The sequence below is a fragment of the Crocodylus siamensis genome, chromosome 4, assembly GCF_052110815.1.
Source record: "Crocodylus siamensis isolate JL-2025a chromosome 4, ASM5211081v1, whole genome shotgun sequence".
Classification (NCBI taxonomy): Eukaryota; Metazoa; Chordata; order Crocodylia; family Crocodylidae; genus Crocodylus; species Crocodylus siamensis.
In genome coordinates, this window is record NC_143398.1 from 167,176,931 (window position 1) to 167,194,759 (window position 17,829).

At 46.7% G+C, this 17,829-nt stretch overlaps 1 protein-coding gene across 5 annotated transcripts in view; it reads left to right on the forward strand.

Annotated features, from left to right (window-relative positions):
* Window positions 1-709: 709 nt before the first annotated feature.
* NRP2 (neuropilin 2) overlaps window positions 710-17,829 on the forward strand; it is a 133,527-nt gene continuing 116,407 nt past the window's right edge. For 4 of the 5 annotated variants that reach the window (XM_090044810.1, XM_090044811.1, XM_090044812.1 and 1 more), the window contains exons 1-2: window positions 996-1,681; window positions 16,245-16,422. In XM_090044810.1, coding sequence (XP_089900936.1) covers window positions 1,609-1,681; window positions 16,245-16,422 — 251 coding nt within the window. In that variant the 5' untranslated portion in view covers window positions 996-1,608. Of the gene's footprint in view, window positions 1,682-16,244; window positions 16,423-17,829 lie in introns of all 5 variants that reach the window. The other variant, XM_090044809.1, reaches the window with a different exon arrangement.

Below are 17,829 nucleotides of genomic sequence, written 5' to 3' on the forward strand. Positions count from 1 at the left end.
TGTTTTCATAACACCATTATTTAACAGTCAGTGCAATCTTTTGTTCCCCTCCTGGTATAATGAAAGACCTAATTAATTTGTGAGTTGTTTTCATGGATGTGAGGCATGCACAGATCATGTCGGTCTGTCTAGTTTGATCCCCTGTATACGCAGCCATAGAATTTTCCCCAGGAACTGGATTAAAGCAGGTATTTTCAAAAGACATCTCCCTTTTTAAAGACTCTGAGCGGTGGTTTGGGTTCAGTGTAAAGCAGGATGTCGGATGAATTAAAGGCAGCTCTTTGGAAGCTGACCCAGGCTCACCTCTCCACCTGCTGCAGTATTGTAGTGGGTTCCTGCTAACTCTGGTTATAGATGAGGTTACAGCAGAGCAGTCTCTGCAACCCCTCGTTTCCTCGTGCCCGCAACTTTCTGAAGATTTCTCTTTGTGAAATGTTTCCACGCCTGGGCTCAGCCCCGGAGGCTGGTTATTTATTTATTTCGCTGGCGAGTTCGAGCAAAATGCTTTCAGCCATTTGAGTGCTGGAGCTAATAAATGTCTCCAGCCAGCCTTTTAGCGCTAGCTGGGTGGAGGGGGAGCAGAGGGCGCGTCTGGAGCCTGCGAGCTGCGTTCACCTTCTGGAGCAGGAGTGAATTGTAGCTCCCCCGAGCCAGGTCTTTGCTAGCGCCAGGCACCGCTCCCGGTGGCGTCCTCGGGCTGAGCCGGGTGGACACGATGTGGCCCGGGAGGGAGCTGGGACGGTGCCCAGCGCTCGCTGCGTTAAGGACCTGTTGGGAGGCGGCGGAGGGGAAGGGCATTCGCGGGACTTGTTGCTGCGCCGGGATGCGTCGGAGCCGGCTTCAACCTTGATGTTGCGCGGCCTGCAGGCTGGAGCCCAGCCGGGGCCGAGTGCAGCTCGGGTTGCCTTTTTTAATCAGCAACACAGAAGGGGCGGGCCCTGGGCGAGCGTGTAATCGGATAGCTCTGCCTCTCCGCTCTGACATCCACATGCCGCTCTGCCTGAAAAGGCTGCGAGGAGCCGGGAGGGAGGCAAAGGCAGGGAGGAAGGCGCCCAGCCCGCAGCCCCCCAACATCTTCAGCGCGGCAGGCGCCGGGGACGCAACTCGCGGCTCGGCTCCCGCAGCCCGACACGAGAGCCGGCGGCGGCGGCGCGTCGCTCGTCTCCGCGGGGCTGCAGCCAGCCGCCCCCCGAGCCCGAGCCCGAGCCCGAGCCCGGAGCCGCGGGGGGAGCTCGGGCGGCGGGTGCGTGCCTGGGCACGGCGCTGCCATCCGCGCGGCGCCCGGGAAATGCGCTGAGCCGGGGACGACCTGCGGGGGACCGCACGCCCGGCCGCGCCGCCTGCCTTGGAAATCAGAAGCATCCAAAAAAAAACCAAAAAACAATCTCAGCTCCCGCTCCGCTGAATTTAGGAGCTCCCGATCCTGTGCCCGGCAAGCCGGCTCGCCGGGCGGGGCAGGGCGCTGAAGGCACCGGGGAGGAGCAGCAGCGGTGGCCGAGGGGAGCCCGCACCCCGCGCCCAGTGACTTACAGTAGCCGAGGAGCCCCCGCCTGGGAGGGGACCCCGTTTTTTTTGTGCGTGTGGGGTTTTTTTTTCCTGCCCTTAAAAATGGATACCCTGCCCCTCGTCTGGGGACTCCTAGCTCTGGGCTTGTGCGGAGCCAGCGTGCTGGGAGAAGCAGGTAAGGCGCAACTAAGTTGATTGTCTTTGCCGCCCGGGGTGCTCGCCGCCCTGCCCTGCCCTGCCGGCGCCGGGGGATGCAGCGCCCTCGGCCGCGCCGACACCCCGGGGCGCGTCTCGCTCCCGCTCCCGGCCCAACTTTTCCCTCCGCTGCAGTGGGGGGGGGGGGGGGGCCTTTGGAAACGCAGACACACATACACACGCACACACGGCCGCGCTCGGGCTTTGGCTGCGCTCAGATGGCGCATATGGAACAGATCAGAGGGTTTGAAAATACTACAAAGCCTTCGCAGTAACCGGGGGGGGGGATTCCCCCCACCTCCATGTTTTGAAGGAGAACATCTCTCCCCTGAGCGCTTCTAGCCCAGGCAGAAAGGCATAAATCATTGATCTCCACTCGGGTTTGAGAGGCATTTCCCGAGCTTCATTACGCATGATTTGAATGAGCAAGGGAGGGAGAGCAGCCTACTTGTGGAGTTGCAAAGTTGTGTGTGCGTGTGAAGGAAGGAAAGCAACCTACTCGTGGAGCTGAAAAGGTGTGTGTAAAAGCTGTGTAAAGTGTGCGTGTTGGGCAAGGGAGGAAAGCAACTAACTTGTGGAGCTGAAAGGGTATGTATGTGCGTGTGGGGGTGTCAAATGTGTGTGGGTAAAGGAGGGAGGTTGGTTAACAGCAAATAAAAGCCCCAACGGTGGCTGGTAGAGCTCGCCTTGCCCCCTGCGCAGGAGCACGCGGGGCCGTGCCGCCGCAGCGCACCGCGGAGCCCTGCGCAGCGGCACAAACTTTTCTGGCCGGGGTTCAGGCCCGAGCGGCCGCCCGAAGACGAGGGGAGTCGGGGGGCGCAAGGCCGCGGCTCCCCCGTGCCGACTCCGCTGGCGCGAGGCCTTCCCCGCAGCGGCCCCTGCGAGAATGGCCGCGAGGCCGCGCGGGCGGCGCTGATGCTGGAAGGAGCGCGGCACCAACCGTCCGCGCCGTGTTGGAGGCGCCCGCGCCCCGCCCGGCCGCACGTGCCCGGCGGGGCGCGGGTCCCCGGCTGCAGCCCGCCTGCTCCCGCCGCGCCGCGGCTCTCCCGTGAGGGAGCTGCCTGCCCCGGGCGGGGTTCCCGGCGGGGAAGCAGAAGCCGCGAGGTGCTGCGTCCTGCTTCACTGCGGCGGGGGCCATCCCCGCCCGCCGCACGGGCCCGGCAGCCGCCTCCCGGCCCTGCGGCCCCAGCGGGGGAAACGCGGGGCTCCGTGCGGCGGGCGAGGCGCTCCCGAGGTGGCTTGGGAAGCAAAGCCCGTGCTCGGCTTCGGCCAAGCGGAGCCCTGGCAGGCTGCGGCGGCACGGGCTTTCCCGCGCTGCCCCACGCGCGGCTTGCGAGGGAGGGCGTGGGGCGGTGCAGGCTCCGCGGCCATCCCCTCCTTGCTCCCCCGCTTTATTTCTTTGTCAGTAATCTGCCAATTAGTGCCAGTGGGGATGTGGACATCTGTTCACTTAGGAAATAGACCGAGACGGTGAGGAATACGCAGCGGAGAGGGGCAGGGAACTGCTTGCTTTTGCAGCCCTGAGACCAGCCGCTGGAGCCTTGTGCTCCCAAGCGGCAGCCCTTTAGGTCATCCCCTGTAGCTTGGGAGAGCCGCAGTGGTAAGTTCCTTGCCCTGCCCCTGGAGCAGTCCCTAGAAGGGAAAAACAAAAACAGGCCTTGCCCTACTGTACTTGTCTTGCATGAGACCCTTAAACTCCTTCCACAACGGCCACCACCAACCAGCCAGATGGGCCCCCTGCTGGGGATCTCCCGGGAAAGAGAGCTCCTAAGACCTCTCCTGGCAGCCTTTTTGAGTCCAAAGTCGGTAGGAGTGTTGTGGGGATGTTTTGCTCCTGACTGCATTCCCCTTGCTGAGACTCATCCCTGTCAGGAAGGATTTCTTCCCAAAAGTACTCCTGAAGAATACACTTTGCTACCTTTGGCATGGAGCAGATTGCACACACCAACTGCAGAGACTTCCTCAGCCTGATGAAAGCTGCTTAAATCCAAAAGCTTGCTAAAAATTTTTTTCCAACTATTTAAGTTGGTCTAATAAAAGATATCAGATTCACACAAAGAACCTTATCTGCCTATGTCCTTGGATCAAAAGGGCTACAACCTGCACCTCTGATTGCATTAAATGGCATTTGTTTGTTTTTTCAAGAAAACAGCTCTTGGAGAAACCAGTTGTCCCCTTCTACATGTTCTTGCTCTAGCATCACCTGATCCCCTGGCTCAGAAAGCTACTTCAAACTACAAAATGGGGAAAAAATGGGGGGGGGGTTACAGGAATGACATGCAAACATCCCCAGCAAACACCCTTTATGTAAATTTGATTGCCAAATGGTGTTGCCTCTATCTTTGGCAATGCTTTGGGGGGGGGGGGGGGAGTTTTATTCAAGTAGAGAACAAATAGGTTTTTCATGTGGTCATCTGCCAGTACAAGGCACCTGAGGGCAAAGAGGTTTATCACAGGTTAAAAGGGGAAATTTTGTTGGGAGTCCTATGTCATCAGATGGTCACAACTCTGAGGGCCAGCTGTTGCTTCTTGAGTTCACCTAGTAGTCCCACTGGCCTATGCTTTGACTACCTGGGAGAGCCATGCTGTAATCTAGGTCCCGATTCAGTAATGCACTGAATGGCCGCAGCCGTGACCTTACAGCGTGCTGCGTGTTCGCCTTTCCTGGAGAAGCTGGGTCCCTTGAGGTGAAAGGCTTTGTATCTCTTTACCTTTGCCTTGTGCCATCGAGTTCAATACAATTTATTGTTGCAGGAAGAGTTTTTCTCCTCCTAATTTGGAATCAAATGCTGTGTGAAAGTGTGGAAACGTGTTATGCTTGTTCATGACATCAGAAACTGTTGTGATATCACAAATACAGTGAAGCCAATAGGTGTAGATAAGCTGTAACAGGAGCCAAACTGCTCTGAATACAAATAACTTTAGTAATTGGCCAATATGATAAGAAAAACATGTCAGTGGTGGATGGATTTGTGTTTCAGTCTGGTATATTTGAAAGCTTTCTCCTATTATAAAAGTCCCTCTTTAAGCTCCCCTCAGGGATGTAAGTAGAGAGGGGAGATGTTTTTAATAGACAATAATAAGATAATCCACATAGAAAAAACCTCCTGCAATATTTTTACTGTAAGAGATAAACAATGCAGCTGCCAATTTGTAGGTAGTCATGCAAACATTAAGATAACAATTTAGGGGGGTGGGTGGGAGACCCTGGAAGATAACTCCCATGGCTACATGGCAGTGTGTTTTTCATCTTCCTGCAGTTTATTGCAGAAATAATCCAGTCAGAAAGTAATGGCATTGAGTGATCCAAGTACAGAGTGATTTGGATGATGTTTATGCAACTCTGAGCAATGCTCACTCGCATAGACTTTCAGATAGTTTGCTGAAAGTTTTAGTATTTTTAGAAACAACTTTAGTAATCTAGTAGAACTGATCATTACAAAGAAAGACATCCAGAACAATCCTTTTGCTTGCACCCACCAACCTGCATGCCCACTATTTTTTGTTAAAGTCCTATGAACTAGGATCTTCCTGAAAATAAAGGGACTTTGTTTTGTCTTTTGGGGGTTACTTTGGTAAAGGAATCAGGTGTTGTCACGACCATTGTTTAAAAAGGGCCAATACGTGCTCAGTGAGGGACTACGACCCATATGTCAGAGTGATAGTATTTGTTTTTCTAACTCTTCTGGCACAGAATAATCGCTGTTTGTGGCGTGTGCAGTGAGAAGCTGACATGCTTTCCCCGAGGAGCCCTGCAAAGACGCTTCCCATCTTCATCTTCCCACTTTTCTTCCTTGCGACATTTACTCCGCTTTTGGTGTGTTGTGCCTGGCCCAGAGGGTTGAGATCAGAAAGCAAACTAGCTTGCTGTGCTGGAAGTGGTTGCTTCCCCCCCAACTCTGATAGTAAGACATTCCACATAGCCTGTTGCAGGGGCTTTCAAACTGTGGTCCACAGACTCCTAGGGCCTCACAGACTACGTCTAAGGAGTCTGTGAAAGATGACTATGATCAATCAAAAGTATGTGAATACCCACACTTAACATTCAAAGGGGTCCGTACCTCCATTCAAAAGTTTTTAGGGGTCTGCAAATGAAAAAAGGATTAAAACCACTGGGCTACTGGATTTGTTTCCAAACAGAATTCCAGTGCATTTGGGTTCCAGGGCACTGTGGCCTTGTATCGTAGATAGCCTTGGAGGAGAACGCATCCTTCATAAGGTTTAGGAAGCTGTCAGGTTCAGATAAGGCTGGGCTCCTATCTTGTGGGACCCCCAGTTGTATTAATAAGAAAAAATTAATGTTTAAGCATTGGGATGGCTGCCAAATTATGTGACCTTTGATAGACCAGCTGTGCTATAAAAATAAATCTTATGGATCTGGAAACTGCAATCCTATCTGAAATTGAAATAGAAGTCAGGCATTTAGCCATGACAGTGGGGGCAATTTGCAGCAGCATGAGAGAACTGAGCAATGAAACCCCCTTCCTCATTGTAATGTGAAGTTGTAGACACAAGCATCACTCACTTCCCCCTTGGGGTCTCTGGAATACAGTCATCTAATCCAGAAAGGGTAGAAAGATGACAGCGAATGTACACACCAGGGAGCAGGGGGAGGCGTGAACAACTCCATTCTTACCCTTACCGTACAGCAGCTCTGTGACACTTCTGATTATAATACACACAGGCAAGGAGATAACCAGGTTATTTCCAAAATCCCTGTCCACACACTGGGTGAAACTGCAGTAGCGACAACCACATAAATCAGGATTGTTTCTAGTGTAGTTTCACGTGGTTAGGGTTACAGTAGCGTGGTTCTAATCACAGTTGGAATCAAAGGGTCAACTGCTCTGAAGACAAAGCCAAATAGCAACCTCAAAGAGCCAATTTCTCAGCCAGACGTTATCCATGTGCAGTTAAAACACAAGCACTGGCTTCAACAGGAGTTTTTGTGAATACAGAGTCTAGGGATTGGTTTGGACTGAGCAGTGTTTTTTCCCTTCTCAAAAACAAGGACCCAGTGCTGTCAACTTGTACTCCTCCAAACAAACCTATTGCATTCACAGAAGTAAGGGCTGTGTACTTTAGGACTTGTTGGACTGGGTCCCAATCCTGCCTGTTGTCCCTGTAGACCTGTCCCCTTTGCAGAGCTGCATGGAGAAAGCGATACAGTTGTAATGTGGAGAGATTGTGATAGAGATAGCCTCAGTGAGAATGCACTACAGACCCACAGACTAATACGTGAGATGGGTTTCAGCAGTGGAACCTTTTATCTGCACTGTTCTCCTTTCCAGACTCAGTGGTGCAAATGAAATGGAGCTTGGACCTCAGCCATTTGTGCTTTGGGGGTTTTTTTTAAAGTATCCTGATTTGTCCATTATACATTTGAGACAAAACTGATAGAACTTATTCAAGATACCTTAAACTGTGGTGAGCCTGAACCTAGATCTCAAGCAGTTTGTATTTTGAAAGTCTGGTTTTCCCCGGCCAACTCTAACTTCAGTAGGTTTCCCTACTGATGCCATTCATTTTCAGGTTTCTTATGTTTCTTAGGGGATTCCTCAGTGACTAGCATTGGCCTGTAATACTTCTAAAGAGAGAAAGAGAGAGAGATGTAAGTAGCCATGCATGTATGCTCACACATGCGTGCACATACATACAGACTTTTCCTTCTTTTCTCTCGCCCTCCCTCCCTGGTCAGTGAATGTTTAATCAGCAGGAAGCAGTATGTTTAAGGCACTTTTCAGAAACTATAATAACTTTTGCTCTGGTATTAAGGTTTAGTAGCAGTTGAATTAGAGCAAGTCATCATAAAAACAAAATAACTTCTGCCCAGCAAGGCTCTTAATAATCCCATCTCCTCCTGTGCCTTCATAATATAACCCAGAAGAGTGCAGGAAGATAACTATGAGAGGATCCTCTCCAGCAAGGTGGTGCACATTAGGTGTGCCGCTAAGATGCCTGGTGGGCAGCCTAGTGCCAAACATCACAGAGAGTGTAATGCTGGGTGACTTGCTCAAACAATTTCAAAAGATCCTCTGATAAGGGGCAGCTGGGGGCTCTCCGTCACTTGCCTTTTCAAAAGGAGGAAGGGAACCGTGATGTGTCTAGAGGTGTAACAAGAAGGTTTGATAAAAAGGAACTAAGGCAGTTGTTCCTGAAAGGCATTAAGGAGGTATGAGGTACAGTCTCATCACTATTATCATAAATACAGCTTTAGAGAGCTCCTTTCATCAAAAGAGCTGAAACATCTTTACAGATAAATCCTAGATGGATGCACGGAGTCTTCTTTAATTCATGGAGCTAAAATTGTCTCCTGTTTTTCTTCCATCATCACTAGATGAGCCTTTTTGCAGGGGAGGTTTATCAAATATTTTACAGAGACACTGTGGCTGGGTGAGCTAGGTGCTGCCTGCAATTTAGAAGACATGGGTTTTACTCTTGATTTTGTTCTGAACCTGCAAGTAATTTCTCTTTGTGCCTCAGTTTCCCTGTTTGTAGAATAGTGATCATGACTACTCCTTTCTAAAGCTCAACAAGTTAAAAAAGTTCTATGCAAACTTGATATTATGGTCAATACTATTATCAAAACAACAGTATAGTTTTGGATGCTAGCAGTTATAATACAAAAACATTTCATAGTAACCTGAAAGTTGTATTAATCTTCCCCCCTCTCTGATGATTACCGGAGTAGCCATGAATTGTTATTCCAGACCTATCACGGATGGCTCCAAAATTACATTTGCAGTAAGGTCAGACCAATAGTGGACATAAATATAAACTTACACTATTAGATCAGTTGCCCTATTGGAATTGCATTTGTTTATGATATCAGATGACAAATAATGAGGTTAGTGCGGGTGGCACCATGTGAAGCCAGGATGAGAAATCTCATCAAGGTTACTTTTTTTTTTTAATGAAATGAGAATTTTTAAAGATGAAGGGTCAGTGTCACAGCTGGTGTAAACTGGCAAAGCTCCCATGAAGTCAGAGGGACTATAGCCTTAGCTGCTGTAAATCAGTCTAGCTCCACTGAAGTCAATGGGCCAGAACGGTAGCTGGTTTAGCTCCACTGACTTCAAAGTACTTGTGCTGATTTTACACCACATGAAGATTTGGCCCTGTCGGTTTCAGAGATGAGATTCTAGTAGTCTATTTCAGATTAGATTTTATGGATTAATGTAGCAAGGAAGGAACAGGTATTGGAGATCTCCCAGGTTCGCTCTTTTCCAAAAAAAAGTTCTTCAAACATGATTTATTTTAGCAAAAGCTGACTGCAAAAAGTTCCATTTGCTGAGCTTTCAGGAGTTCATTGTTCACTGCTGTCCAGCACTATAAAGTGAATATATTGCATCCCTTCCCATTTGCCTTAGGAAGTGGTCAAACGACTGCATTCCTAAACTGATGGATTGGCTCCTTTCTTTTTTGCTTAAGCCCAGACAAGGTTTTTATGAGGCTGTCTCGTGACAGACTGGAGTCACTTTGAATAAAACAAAATCCTAGTTAAAAAAATCAGCTTAGCTGTGGTTCTAGCATGAGATGTAGTTAAAGTCTGAGCGCAGTTTGGAAGGACTCGCATGAGGTGGCATAGGGCCTGGGGAACTTTCCCATTTTATAAAATCTTCAAATATTTGTGTGTGTGCATACTCCTTTTCTCTTAGGAAAAGTGCCCCATGACTCTAAGTGCAACATCTTGTTTGTGTGTGTTTATCTGTTAATTTGTTTAGGAAGCCTTTGAAACTTTATCCCGCAACACAAATCAAGCTAGTGTGATACCACTGTTAATATGACCTCCCTTACTGAGGCTGATATATTTAACTTTGTAACTTCCTCTGCTCTGGATAGCTTTCCTTGAAAAAAATAACTAAGGGATGCTGTTTAAATTAGAAATTTCAAATCAGTTGATGTTTGATCCTTCTTTGGCTTACTAGACTAGAAGCTTTCTGTGTTGGGGATGTTGTCTTCTGGTTTTTAGCTTAGTATGTTTTACCAGTTCTAAGTTGTTCAGAGAGCACTGTGATGAGTGACCCCATAAAAAACTACATAAAGAGTTCTAAAGCACAGTGCACAGTGTAGGATGAATATTAATAATAATCCATCCGCCAGGACAGTTTTTTTTTTCATCTAGCTCCCAATTCAGCAGAGCACATGTAACTTTAAGCAAATGCTTAAATCATTAGACTCCAGTGGGACTTAAGCAGGCCCTTAAGTGCTTTTCTGAACAGGGATATCTTGCTGAATTGGGGCTTAAGATTTAATCATGGACCTATGACCACAATGTGGAGAGGGGGTGCTGAGCATTCTCAGGTCTCATTGACTTCAATCTCAAGACTCACTCTGCTGTTGGTCAAATCTGGTCTTTCCTGAGCAGCAGATGGACATGTACTAGGATAGAAAGGTGCAATTAGGGAATGCTCTCTTTGTGCTGAATCTGAAGGAGCATAGATCTCAGCTTGCCATGGAGGAAAGAGCAGGATGAAGTGGGCATTGTTTTTAAAAAAGGAAATAATTTGGCTTGAGGGAATGGAGCCTCAACAGCCAACAAAAAACACATCTTCTCATTTTTCCTTCCTTGCTTTTTGCTACAGATCTTGCCACTTACTTTTCCCATCTTCTTTCCTGTTTTCTGATTTCAGGGAACATTGGCTCTTTGGTCTCATTTGTTTCTAACCTCAGAAGCACTTGAGTGATACTCCTGACCCAGATAAAGCTCATTTGTTTTCCTTGGGCTGAATGACATGCATGCTTTGTTAGAGGCAGGCAGCTCCACGCTTGGGGAGGCCCTGATGTTTCACAGATGCTCCCGATTTGGCTGCAAAGAGCTTTGCCTGTCCCACTCCTAAGACTCTGACATAACCTTTCCCAAAAAACAGCAGCAAGGGGATGCTTTAGGCCTCTCTGTCCCTTGCTAGTAGCAGGGAGCTCCTTACATCAAAGCATTGGGAGTCAGTAGGAAGGTACATAAACTTCACTGATCACATCTGTGTCTGCTTGGCTTATGTTCACCCAGCTCTTGGCGTAATGCAAAAGCTGGCCCAGGATTTTCTGGTGGTAGTTGCTTTGTCAGTTGTTCCAAAGTCCTGGCCATGACTTTCCAGAGAAAATTACCCAGGCTGCTCTTGGGCTTTTCAGGGAGGCAGAACTCCTACTGATGTTAGGAAGTGACTGGTGCTTTTACCTCTGTCTCCTTTCTTGGAGGAGGAAGAAAGTAGTGGGTTCTCCTGTCTCATGTGTATTTTGCATGAGAATGCAACAAACCAAGGTGACCTAAGATTATTGACTATTTCTTATCAGAAGCCACTAAGCTGGTGGGGTAGGGAGGATATTGTTGTGAAATGTGCCTCTTCAGCTATGGTAATTTTTAAGTTAATGTCTGAGTTGGTTTTTGTCTTTTTTGCACCTAAGATCAGAAGATACCCTCAGCCCTTCTCTTTTGATGCAAGCAAAAATCTGGTGGAGATTTAATTGGCAGAAAATTGGAGTGAGAGAATGTTCTCTTTGTCTACCACCCTCATGATTTCACAGCATTCAAGACTTCAGGAGCCTTATCCCCATAGCAGGAAAAAGGGGAAGTTCCCTGGGCCAGACCATCCTTTGTGGTTCACTTCTGTAATATTCCAGTGGCAGTTGTGTGCACATGTATATGCTGGGCAAAAGGAAGTATCAGCTCATAATTCCCAGGCCTGCAGGAAAATCCTGCAGTCCTAGGGACACTTTCAGCAGGCTGAAGCTTTTTGTGCAGTGCTTACCTTCAGACTGCACCTCTGACCTTGCTTTCCCAACCTTGCCCTGGCAGAACACCTCAGGGAGCTGTACTTTAAGGACTTCCTGTTGGTCTCTGCTGTAACTTCCTTCCAGGGGTTCACAGTGTGGAGGGGGAAACAGTGTGAGGTAAGGCTGGAATGACCTCACTTTCCTGCAACTCTGAAAGAGAATGATGTCCAAGAGAACAGGCACTCCCAGCACCTCCTGCTCATTGCAATGGAGCATGCCTGCTGTACAAGGACTTTCAGGAGAGGAAAAGAATAAGGCTTCCTGGTGACCCAGCAGAATAGGTGTGGTCCATCCAGCTCCCCTCCACCTGGCAGTACCCAGGACCTCCGGTTCCAGAACAGGTGTGTTCCATCAGGAGCTCTGTTTCCAAGTCCCGCATTTGATGTGTAAAGCAGTGGAAAGTATTGTGCACCTGACAGACCTGGCTAATATTTTGAAATTTCATTTTCATTTTATTAACTGTATTTAGGGCTGACATAACCTGCCAGAATGCATTAAAAACTGAATGCATATAACTTCCAACACATGGCTTGGCTTGCTTCCGTTATGCTACCCAACCCATGTACTGCACTCCTGATAAACTCCAGGGCTGAATGGGTGCCTTATCCTCTGTCCGTGCACAAACTGGCCGCAATTTAGTTAAACCAGTTTGAGTGGACTCTGTTATTCATGCCAAAAGTGCCCTATTTTGTTGAATATAAGCCTGCTCCTAATTGAGTTAAACTAAATGGAAACAAGTCTGACTTAGACAGAAATATGAGCATCCATACAGCCTTTTGTGCAAATTTAACTAAATTGTTTTCAAAATATACTGCTGTTTCAACTATTGTAACTGTGTGTAAACCATGCCTTGGCTTTCAAAGAAATTCAGCGTTTCAACTCAATGGCATCTCTATTGAGGCAATCATATTGTAGTCAGCAAGGAGTGCTGGTTCTGACTGGATATTTTTGTGGCGTATACATTTAGGCATTAGAAAATGAACTGGCACCAGTACAGTGCCACAAAAGAGACATTCAGAATTAGTGTCATTCCATCACTTTACTTATTATACAGTACTGGCTACCACAGCTTCTAAATGCTGAGTATGGACAAGATGCTGCCACAAACTATATTCCTGGACAACCATGTTTATTTGGCAATGAAGGGATGAATGCTGGGACAGAATCTGGCCCTGCAAGTGCAAGGGGGTGAGTTATCCTGACACTTTGTTACAGAGTTACAGTGAGATTTTTATCCACATAGTATGCATGAGGCTGAGAAATGCAGTGGAACCACCATCTGTTTATTTATTCCAAACACCCATTGCATTTTGTCTCTTAAATTGAGACTAGAATCAGGCCTGTGATCATGCCTACATTGTCTATCCTACAGTTGGTTTGCATGAATGTGCAAGTGTAAACTTAAAATTTGTGTGGCACTAGATTTCTGCACCTGGGTTCATTTAACAAGAAAATACAAAGATCGGCCAGATTCTGATACTTTTATTGACTTCAAAATAAACTGACATCAATATACAATGGAGTATTCATAGTATGCAATACAAGTAAGGATTCTAGGGTCCTATGGGACTTGGTTGGTGAAGCTGGTATCAGTTGAGTGGGTAAGCGTATGTGAAAAATCTGGAGAGCAGGAGATAGAGGATGATGAAGTGTGGAAGGATTGACTGCATTTTCATTGCTTTAAGACTTCACCCTTTCCAAGAAAAATAGTCTGCAGTTTGAATATTTATCTTTGTTTCAGGAGTACATGTGTGCAAATGATGTGTGAACTTTTTATGAGAGGGTGTGAAAGTGTGTACATGAGTAAAGTGTGAATTACACATCTATTTGTATGACGATGTCAACAAGTACATGAAATCTCTCTTGCACGTGTACGTCTCCTTCCCTCCCTCTCTTTCTCCCCCTCCTGTCTGAAATCCACATAGACACGTGTGAGTTCATGTGCTTTGGAAAGAGGGGAAAATAGATTTGTGCAAGAATGTGTGTTTGTAAATGTTTGTATGTTGAGCAAGCACTCCCCATGGAACAAGACCAGATGTTTTTATGCGTTCTCAGCTCTTAAACGTTCTTGTCATGATTTCTTTAGGATTATTGTTACTACGGAGGGGGGTTTTTTTTAGAAAAAGGGAAAGTCACAGAGCTCTCATCGGAGACATGAGGAGAAAGTTATTTTTAAGAAGGAATGAGGTTTTGAGCAAGAAAAATTAGGAAGAGACAAAAATAGTTCTGCGTTGCAGAGGAAGTAATTACTCTCTTGTGGAGCAGCCCGAACTCACCTCCTGTGAGGAGGCTTCCTGTCGCTATTGTTCCCTGCAGTGAATGTGCGTGGCACATACTTTTTCTTTTTGCAGGGAGCTTGCAGGGCAGGAGGTAGCACATGGGTCACAGAAGTTTTTCTAAATCATCCCAGATAAGGAGTCCAGCTTCACAATTCTCAGAAACACAGGAACTGGGCAAGTTGAATGTAAGGCTGTGACAGCATATGGGACAGCTGGTGATCCATGTTCTTTAAGGCCAGATCTTCAGGTGGGGCAAGGCAGAAAAGTTCCAATGATCTCAGCAGAAATAGGCCTCTAAAGATGTTGGCCTTAAAGACTTTTCAAGTGATAAACCTGTATTTTCAGTCACACAGGCTAAACATAGTGTTGGCAAACCTGTGCGGGGGCTGAGTTGTACTGTACGTCTTGTGGTATGTAATGTCTGAAGAGCACCCAGAGAAATGTAATTTGGTTTCCTGAAGAAAGAGAAAGGGGTAACTTTCAGAAGCGGGTTCATTTGTGATGGACTAATTATCTCTGTTATCTCTGCCTTTGTGTAAAGAACACTATAATTGTTCATCTGTGCTAGAGATCAGGCTCCCCCCTGTGCTTTGTCAGTAAGTACAAGATTGTGCATCCCTATTAGAAGAGAAGGAGGAGGAGGACTGGCTCTGTTTTGTGATCTAACACAGATTAGCACATCTGAGACAGAAGTAAGGGAAGCAACACTGCGGAAAGCCTGGGTGGTTGAATCAACGTTGAGTAGCATACCTGCCCTCTCTTTTTCTCCCCCATTTGAACTCTTGACAAGCCCATGTAAGATAGAGATGGTGGAGACAATAACATGCTCTGGATGGAGGATGGCTGAGCTGCACCTGTAGCAAAGAAGATAGTGTCTTGTTGGGTAGCTGCTGAGCAGTAATATATAATTCACAAGACCAGGCTGTTTCATGCAGATATTGAAGCATGACAGGGCTAGAGGAGCAAAATCTCAGAGGCATTTCCTTTATTCCCCTTTGTCCTGCTCTTTCCTGCTTTCCTCCTGGTGCACTGTAGCTCTTAAATTAAAATCTTCCCAAGACAAAGTGTTTCTGGCCCTAAGGAATTTCATCCTTTGCTGACAAACATCTTGCGTTGTCAGTGCTGTGTTGTAAATTTCTTGAATATGGCTTCAGTAGCAATGGAAGGTGTTCAGCACTTTCCTGGACCGGGCCATTTATAGTCATTTATAGCTCCACCGTGTCCAGGTAATTCTGTTTTTAATGTGGCGACTTTATTTTCTCCTGCTCCTAGTCTAGCCTACAAGACAAAAAAGCCTATCTCTAAACCAAGGATCAGGTTACCAAAGAGCAGCAGCCCAGCACTTACCTCTTAAATATATTAATAGTGCTCACATTTGGTGAATCGTCACAATTTTGCATAGCTGCTTGACTTTATTAGTTCAGTGGCACTGTTTCACTGCTATGGCACACAGTCATCTGCTAGAGGTAGCTGTAGTACCTATTGGTGGCAGTTGGGGCCATTTCGTAGGGGTGCAGGGTGAGTAAATCCAGACGTGTAGTATGTGGATATATATCAGAGAGAGGGACTTTGTTGAGGTTCTTCATATGTTATCAATGGACACTGATTCAGACTTTCCTTCCAATGAGTCATGAAATAATAAATCAGATCTGCAGCATTCATGAGATTAAATGTTTTTTTGAAAATGAAATCACCCTCCAGGGCCTGTTATACCCCAAGACTGAAAGTGCTTCTTCTGCTTAGCATGTAATTGTTACCAGGCCATTTGTGGCCCAGCACCACAAAACCACCATTGTTGATTATTGGAGCCTGTAATTCCAACAGCTCAGTTGGCTTGAAGCACTCCAGGAGGAGAGAGAGACAAAACTCAGAAGGGAGGTATCGGGAAGAGGGTTGGCAGACAGAGATGCAGGACTGTCTTGTGGTTTAAGCACGGGATGGCGCGTCAGGAGATCTGGGATCTGTTCCCAGCTCTGCCACAGATTTCCTGTCTGGGTTTAGGCAAGTTGCTTAACCCTTCTGTGCCTTCGTTTTTTTACCTGTCAAATTTGGATGAAGAATTTTCAATATTCTACAGGAATACTGTGAATTTTAATCCAGTAATGCTTGGGGGTGCCCTCGATGTACCTATGCACGAGTGCTGCAGAACAGTATGTGAAGGAGCCTGTAGGAAGGAGGCATTAAAGGCAGCTCCATATGATCTGATATCCCCGTGCCTCTTTTTCATACTTCTGTAGTGTGTTGGCAAGAGCACTTATGGTTTCTTTCCTGTTCTGTGTATAATGTGGTATGTGTGTTGAGGGTCCTGTATATGATAATCGCCTTTACGGGAAATGTCCAGAGATTAGCTTTGTACAGGACTGCTCTGCTGTAAAAGGCCTGTAAAATATTCTTTATCAGAAAACCACTGGGGAAGACATAGAGGAGTCAGCTATAAGGCATATGATGTTCATAACCAGTTTTAGCCACTTGTTCTCTTGTTTCTTTTTATAGTTCAATCGTGTGGGGGTCGTTTGAATTCCAAAGATGCTGGCTACATCACCTCACCTGGATACCCACAAGATTACCCCTCCCACCAGAACTGTGAGTGGGTCATTTATGCCCCAGAATCGAACCAGAAGATTATCCTCAACTTCAACCCTCACTTTGAAATTGAAAAGCATGACTGCAAGTAAGAGCCTTCCTCTTTTTCTTTGGTCTGCTCCTCCTTCTCTTCTGTCCTTAATCCATTAATATGGGGATGTGGTGTTCCCTGCAGTGTGATACCATGGGATGGTTCCAGTCTCTAGAACCTCCTTATGTCACTGTTTTTCAAAGCAAGCAATGTCTGCTTGCCTAGAGCAGTCAGTGGCCCAACTTTACACACACAAGTGTATTCCTCAAATATGGTTGGCTAATTTAACTTGAAGTAGCAGTGAAGGCAAAGCAGTTCAGGTTTCAGCTTGGGTTTGGAGGTTGAGTTCTGGCCTGTCAGGCAACCTGGAATTGAAATCAAGCTTTGCTAGCCAAAGTTAAACATAAATTGCCTTTGTCTTCACTGCTGTTTTAACCCAAATTAGCCAACCAAGTTAAGAACACACAGGCCAGGGACAAAAATGACACACAGATTGGTATAACTGATCAGAAACTGTTCAAATCTATAACACAACAGAAGTTCAGTGCATATAAACTGCTTTCAAAATGGCTGAAACTGATTTAAGATAAACCTGGATGGATGTAGTATCAGACATAACTGGTTTGATTAAATTGGTTTACTGAACTTCTGCTCCAGATCCCCTCCAGATTCAAGTTAACTCTTGTGAGCATCCCAGGTTGATTTGCACCCCCTTCCCCACAGGGTGGGCAGGCTAGCTTTGGCCCAAGCTGTCTGCTGTGGCCGAGCAGGGAGGTGTGCTCTGGCACCCTCCAGCCTTCTGGTCTGGGTTTCTGCAGTCATGTGGCTGCATTTCCAGAATCAAAAGTGAATGTCTGTTTAGCAGTTCAATCTATGCAGCTTACAGTAAACCTGTGAAGATTGAATTGATTCAGCCTTGGGCTTTTTGACTGTCTATACTTAGCCACATTGTTTTTTATAGCACATAACTGAGTACTAGGGCTGTGCGAAATGGCACCATTCTATTTCGCCTTGAGTTTTGAGGTTTCAATGGAACAGCATTTTGTATCGAATTTCATTTTGATTTGAAATGGCTGTTCTGTTTTGCTTCATCAAAACAGTGAGGCTATTTTGACTCTGTTTCAATGTTTCGCTACATTGGCCAGGGCTGGGCTGACTTCTCATTCCGGGCAATAGATCTGGCCAGGACGGGGAAGTCAGCCCAGCTGACGGGGAAGTCCATCCCCGGCACTATGGTTGAAACATTTTGACTTAAGAAGGTTTTGACTAGCCTTGCTTTGTTTTGAGGCTGTTTCAAATCCCTTTGTTTCATTTTGATTTTGCTGTTTTGACCTCAAAATGAGTTGAAACAGTGTCAAAACAAAACGGACGGTGAAATTTCGCACAGCCCTACTGAGTACATAGGGCCAATGGAAAAGGTATGTGTGAATCCCAGCCTCAGGTTGCAAATTTATAGCAGTTCTT